General features: G+C 36.0%; 1 protein-coding gene across 1 annotated transcript; it reads right to left on the bottom strand.

Annotated features, from left to right (window-relative positions):
• Window positions 1-2,287: 2,287 nt before the first annotated feature.
• LOC142169915 (blue copper protein-like) lies at window positions 2,288-2,898 on the bottom strand. The gene is made up of 2 exons (XM_075231850.1): window positions 2,706-2,898; window positions 2,288-2,635 (listed from the first exon to the last, which is right to left on the bottom strand). Exons 1-2 carry the CDS (start codon window positions 2,851-2,853, stop codon window positions 2,433-2,435), a joined length of 351 nt encoding a protein of 116 aa, XP_075087951.1. The 5' UTR covers window positions 2,854-2,898; the 3' UTR covers window positions 2,288-2,432.
• Window positions 2,899-6,066: the final 3,168 nt, after the last annotated feature.

Genomic DNA, 6,066 nt, shown 5'->3' with positions numbered 1-6,066 from the left:
CGACGACGACGGCGCGAGGCTTGCTTTCTTCTTAACTCTTTAAGAGCTACAAGAAGAGCAATTATATATATACCCACCAAAAATCTTTTCCTCTTCCAATATGGGACAATGTCTCATTGTCAAGAGGAGGAAACTTAAAATTTTACTCAAAATTTTATTTTTCCTCCATTTTTCATTCACCCTCATTTTAAGACTATTTCATCTTAAAAACAAAACCTCAACAATCCCCCACATGAATGGGGAATGGCTATATCACGGAAGTATGCATGGAAAAACTGTGTGATTTACAAGCAAGGATTAATCGCATCTGGATAAGTAGGTTTCCCTTTGAACTTTCCGTAATAAACTTATGTCGGATATACTCGGTCAATCGGTAGATTTGATATCTTTGAACCGTCGATCTTTGGTGTATACCTAGACAACCATAAGTCACACAATCAACCCTTAACCGTCTTTGGTTCTCATTGTTGTGTTCATTTCAGCCATGAACACTGCCTGGTTTCATAAGTGCGTAGAGAACTGGCCTTACAAAGTTCTCCTTGAAGCGGCTAACACTTTACACTTATATAGGTGATTCCTAAACGTGTCATCCTGTAGATACACTATTTGATATACCCAGTATCTAATTTAGAAATCATTAAAAAGCCTTAATGCTTTATCCTTGGTACTGAACATTATCTCATCACGAGAACGGACTAAAATTTTATTTGACAATGTTGAACCGTCATTAATGACTTTGTTTGATCTCCTTGAACCTAGATCTTGGGATCTCCAGTCTTCTAGGTAGAGTTACCACCACAATGACTTGTTCTCGGCCATAGCCCCATTCCCCTTGATGATTTCTCAACTACCTCTCTAGTTAGGCCTTTTGTAAGTGGATCCGACACATTATCACTTGACTTTACATAGTCAATCGTGATAATTCCTCTAGAGAGTAATTGCCTAACGGTTTTATATCTTCGTCGTATATGATGAGATTTACCGTTATACATAACGCTCCCAGCCCTTCCAATTGCCGCTTGACTATCACAATGTATGCATATTGGTGCCAACGGTTTGGGCCAAAATGGAATGTCTTCCAAGAAATTCCGGAGCCATTCAGCTTCTTCACCGGTTTTATCTAAGGCTATGAATTCAGCCTCCATTGTAGAGCGGGCAATACATGTTTGTTTCGACGACTTCCAAGATACCGCTCCTCCACTAATAGTGAATACATATCCACTCGTGGACTTAGAATCAGTTGAACCGGTGATCCAATTTGCATCACAGTATCCCTCAATCATCGCAGGAAATTTACTGTAGTGCATGTCGAAGTTCTGGGTATGTTCTAAATATCCCAAAACTCGTTTCATTGCCATCCAATGAGATTGGCCTGGATTACTCGTATATCGACTCAGTTTACTTATAGCACAAGCTATATCTGGTCGTGTACAATTTATGATATACATTAAGCATCCCAACACACGAGCATAATCCAATTGTGATATGCTTTGGCCTTTGTTCTTTACTAATGCAAGATTCACGTCAATTGGAGTCTTTGCAACTTTAAAGCCCAAGTGCTTGAATTTTTCAAGTACTGTCTTAATATAATGAGATTGTGACAATGCCAGACCTTGAGGAGTCTTATGGATCTTAATTCCCAGAATTAAATCAGCAACTCCCAAGTCTTTCATATCAGACTTACTATCGAAGCCGAAGCCGAAGCCGTAGCCGAAGACGAGCCGAGCGAGCGACGACGGCGACGGCGCGATGCTTGCTTTCTTCTTAACTCTTTAAGAGCTACAAGAAGAGCAATTATATATATACCCACCAAAAATCTTTTCCTCTTCAATATGGGACAATGTCTCATTGTCAAGAGGGGAAAACTTAAAATTTTACTCAAAATTTTATTTTCCCTCCATTTTCCATTCACCCTTATTTTAAGACTATTTCATCTTAAAAAGAAAACCTGAACAAATTCAACTGTTTGAAAGTTCCTCCCCTACAAATTTCTATGCCCGAATGGTCAAACTTGTTTCGAAATTTGAAAGATATCTTCTTTCTGGGACGGAGAGAATACTCATCATGAAATTTCAATTATTTCTTTTTCTTTCTCAAATAAATCAATACATAAATAAAAAGAAAACATGGAGGTTAAATGTTCAAATTAGTTAAAATTCTACTAAAAATGTAAGAATGACTCTCAACTGAAAGACAGATGAACAACAAAAACAAACATATCAATCTTCTCATTGAGATATATAGGTCAAAAACTCGACGTACATTTTTTCCCCACAAGAGACGAGCCTGCTGCATGGTTGGAGCTTATTGACGACAATACTTAATGTAACGTACATGCATGCTTTCTACTGATCGCATGCTGAAAAACATTATTCATACATACTCAAAAGTACGTAACAGCAGGAATTAAATCAGTTTCCCTTTACTTGTTTTCAAAGTACAGTGATAGTAATCTTGAGACCTTTAAGGCAGTCAGTGGCGACAGAAGAGATATACTGACGAACACCAGCTTTGTCCAAAGTAATAGTTGTCTTCCCACTGTCATCCCTATACAATATATTTGTTGGAACGCAAGATTTGTAGCCATCAATGTCCACTTGAACCACGTCGTGAAGTTTTGGGATGTAGTTGAAAACTGCACAAAACAAGTTTCATTACATATTACGTAGCACAAAACAGTAGACTCTTATGACAAAAAACCTTACCCACAACATCGCCAACGTTTAAGGTTAGGTCCAAATCAAGGCTAGCTTCCAAGCTCCAATCAATGTTTACGATGTCTGTGGCAAAGCTAGGGGAAGCAAGACCCAGAATGAGGAACAAGCACATCAACTTTGTTGCAAAAGTTGCCATTTTCTTTGAGGGAAATGTTTAGTAGAAGATTGAGGAAACGTAGTGAGTGATGATGATTGTTTTGAAGGAACAGGAGGCCTTTATATAGATGTACGAAGGAGCTTCGGTTTGATTATACAACGTTATTTTACGAGCAATTCATCCGGCTTGTAGAATTTTAAATTTCATCCACAGCCGGCCCACGTGGACCATTGACCTACATTTATGAACTCAAAACACACTATTAATGATGTTAGCAAACCCGATAGTATTTAATGAGACTTTTGATCTCTAACGATAAATATTTTTCTTTTTAATTTATTCCAAAATAAATAATATATATCTAAATTTGAAAATAATTTAAATTTAAACTCTTCATTTTACTTATTTTGCGTTTAATGAGAAATTTTTATAACCACACAAATGTCATGACCCCACAAAGCTTTTATCCCTTAAGCTTTTAAGACCACAAGTTTCAAAAATCATTTTTTTAAAACTCCGTACCGAGTCAAACTATCTCATCTCAATTGAAACAGAGGGAGTAATAATATTATTTACGTGATTGTTGAATAATGATGTACACGGTTAAAAGTTGAGATAATTGTGAAAGAAAATAAATTTGACCCATAAGAGATTGAGGTGGAGATATTTTCTTGGAAAAGTTCTTCTTCTTTTTTGACATCCAACACCACGTATATTTCTTATGTTATATATAAAATATATCCTTAAAGAAATACTTTCTATCCTACCAAACCCCAAAGATTTACAGTAAAATAACCTAAAATAAAATTCATTTTATCCCAAGGCTTTTCTTCCAACTTTTTTTCCGAACCCCCTACTTTCATCTGTTTCAGGTGGTTTTCATTTAATATACAAAAGAAAAATATAATGTTAGAAGACCTTGTAAATTCCACAATCACAGCTTACTCGAAACATAAAATGGACCAAATAAAGTTTTTGGAATTCTAAATAAGGCTGCACAACATCCATGTCCAATATTGTTTTCCAATTAGTCATGTTGCTTAAAGCGCGAGGTAAATAATTAATTCCCTGTTTTCTTTCTTGAAAGATTGAAATATCTAAAAGTTTAATATAAATTTACTTAGTTAGATGGACATTCCTTTATATAGTTTTATTATACAAGGGGTTTAAGTGTTTGATTGTGAAAATTAAATTAAATAGGGGTAACACCTTTAGAAGTGTGTAGAATTACTATCATATAGGGGTGTAAGTATTAATTTAAAATTTAAATATGCAATCAAACCATATTATAAGGATATTCAGAGTAATTTATTCAAAAAATAAGTTTCTCTCCTTTTTTATTAGAGAGAAAAAAATCCATATCGTTTTCAGTAATTCTAGTTTGAACAAAAGGCAGCCACATGCATTCTGGCCTTTTATTTTATTCTTGTTTTTACATGCATCCTGGTTAAATGCAATATATATCGGAGAGACCTTTACATCTTTGAAACATTTATAATCCCAAGAAGGAGAGGAAATGAAATCTAGGACTTCCCAAGGATTGTAAAGTTCTCTCCATAGATTATATCTAGTAGCACATTAATAATTAAAAAGTTACGCCAAGTTGCTGGAGAAATCAGGCACATACCAAGGAATCGTGTGTTCCCTCTATAAATTATGTGTAACGATCCGACCAGTCATTTTACTTTCTAAAACTTCGTTCCCCTAATTAAGACTCTCCATATTTTATTTTACTATTTTATGACTTGCGGGGATGATTAGTTCGAGTTTGAAAGGGTTCGGGTTGAAATCGAAACACTTGGTTCCTTAATATTGGCTAAAAATAAATAAGTTTGACTTGAGTCAACGTTTTGAGTAAACGACCTCGGAACCGGGATTTGACGGCCCAAATAGGTTCGTATGATGATTTTGGACTTGGGCATATGTTAGGATCAGGTTTCGGACGACCCGGGAGCATTTCAGCGCTTAATATTGAAAGTCGGCGCATTGAAGGTTTTCAAGTTCTTTAAATTTGGTTTGAAATAGATTTTGGTGTTATCGAGGTCCGTTTGGGATTCTAAGCCTGGGAATAGTGTCGTATGATGATTTAATACTTGCACGCAAAATTTGGTGTCATTCCGAGTTGATTTGATAGGAATTGGACGCGTAGAAGTGTTTTGAGGAGTTTTTGAGTTTCATGATTTGATTCATGCGTTTTGGCGTCCGATTCTTGATTTTAGATGTTATATCGGTGTTTCGATCATATGAGCGAGTTCGTATGATGTTTTTAGACTTGTGTGGACGTTTGGTGTGGAGCCTCGAGGGTTCGTGTGAGTTTCAGTCGCGTTCGGAGGGATGGAAGGACTTTAGTTTTCAGGTTTTTTGTTTGTGCCTCAGGTATCACAAATGCGACATCTGCGACTGGGGTAGGAGCTTTTTAATACGGGACTTAACTTTATTTTCCTCTTTTCCCACTTGGTCTTAGGCGATTTGGAGAGCATTTTGTGGAGGGATTCCATCAACATCAAGATGTAAGTGATCCCTATCAATTCTTTAACTAAATACGTGAATCATCAGTAGATTTAACGTGGAAAAATAGTGAAATTAATGGAATTTTGAGGAAAACCTAGGGTTTTGGTAAAAATGGGATTTAAACCCAAAAATGATTATGGAAATAAGTAAAAATTATATATTTGAGTTCGTGAGGTTATGGGTAACATTTATCTTCGAATATTTCTGTAATCCGGGCATGTGGGCCCATGGATAAATTTTAGGAATCTTCCAATTTGGGTTGGGTAATTTCTCTAATAGTTAAATTATGAACTTGTGAGTGTATATTGATTAATTTATATAATATTTGGCTAGTTTCGGATTGTTTGGCACCAAGTTGAGACTTTAGAGCTGATTTGGGGGACCAGAAATGAGCTTGAGAACGAGGTAAGTCTCTTGCCTAACCTTGTAAGAGGAAAGTCATCCCCTTTTGTTGTGCATTACTTGTGCGGAGAGCTACGTACACACTAGGTGGCGAGAGTCCATATGTAGCTATATTCCATGAAATGTCCGGGTAGTCTTAGATCCACATCATACTTTAATTGTACTATTATGTTTGTTATGTATATTAATTGTCTTAAATAGAGACGAGACTAGGGATTTTAAAGTTAAAAATATCCAATTTAGATTTCTTATTTTGGGAAGAATTGAGAAATACATAATAACTCTAAGAAATCCATGTCCACTCGTGTCGCATATACTTCCGCGAGCGAGGTAAACTTC

The sequence above is a fragment of the Nicotiana tabacum genome, chromosome 15, assembly GCF_000715075.1.
Source record: "Nicotiana tabacum cultivar K326 chromosome 15, ASM71507v2, whole genome shotgun sequence".
In the NCBI taxonomy this organism is placed as follows: domain Eukaryota; kingdom Viridiplantae; phylum Streptophyta; class Magnoliopsida; order Solanales; family Solanaceae; genus Nicotiana; species Nicotiana tabacum.
Note: the sequence above shows the minus strand (reverse complement) of the source record. Positions and strands in the feature narration are given on the sequence as shown.

Excerpts from the sequence above, each read along its gene's own strand:
- LOC142169915 (XM_075231850.1), bottom strand. The coding sequence starts at position 2,853 with ATGGCAACTTTTGCAACAAAGTTGATGTGCTTGTTCCTCATTCTGGGT. Across the intron at positions 2,636-2,705 it reads AAACGTTGGCGATGTTGTGG|TTTTCAACTACATCCCAAAA; the intron begins GTAAGGTTTTTT and ends TGTTTTGTGCAG.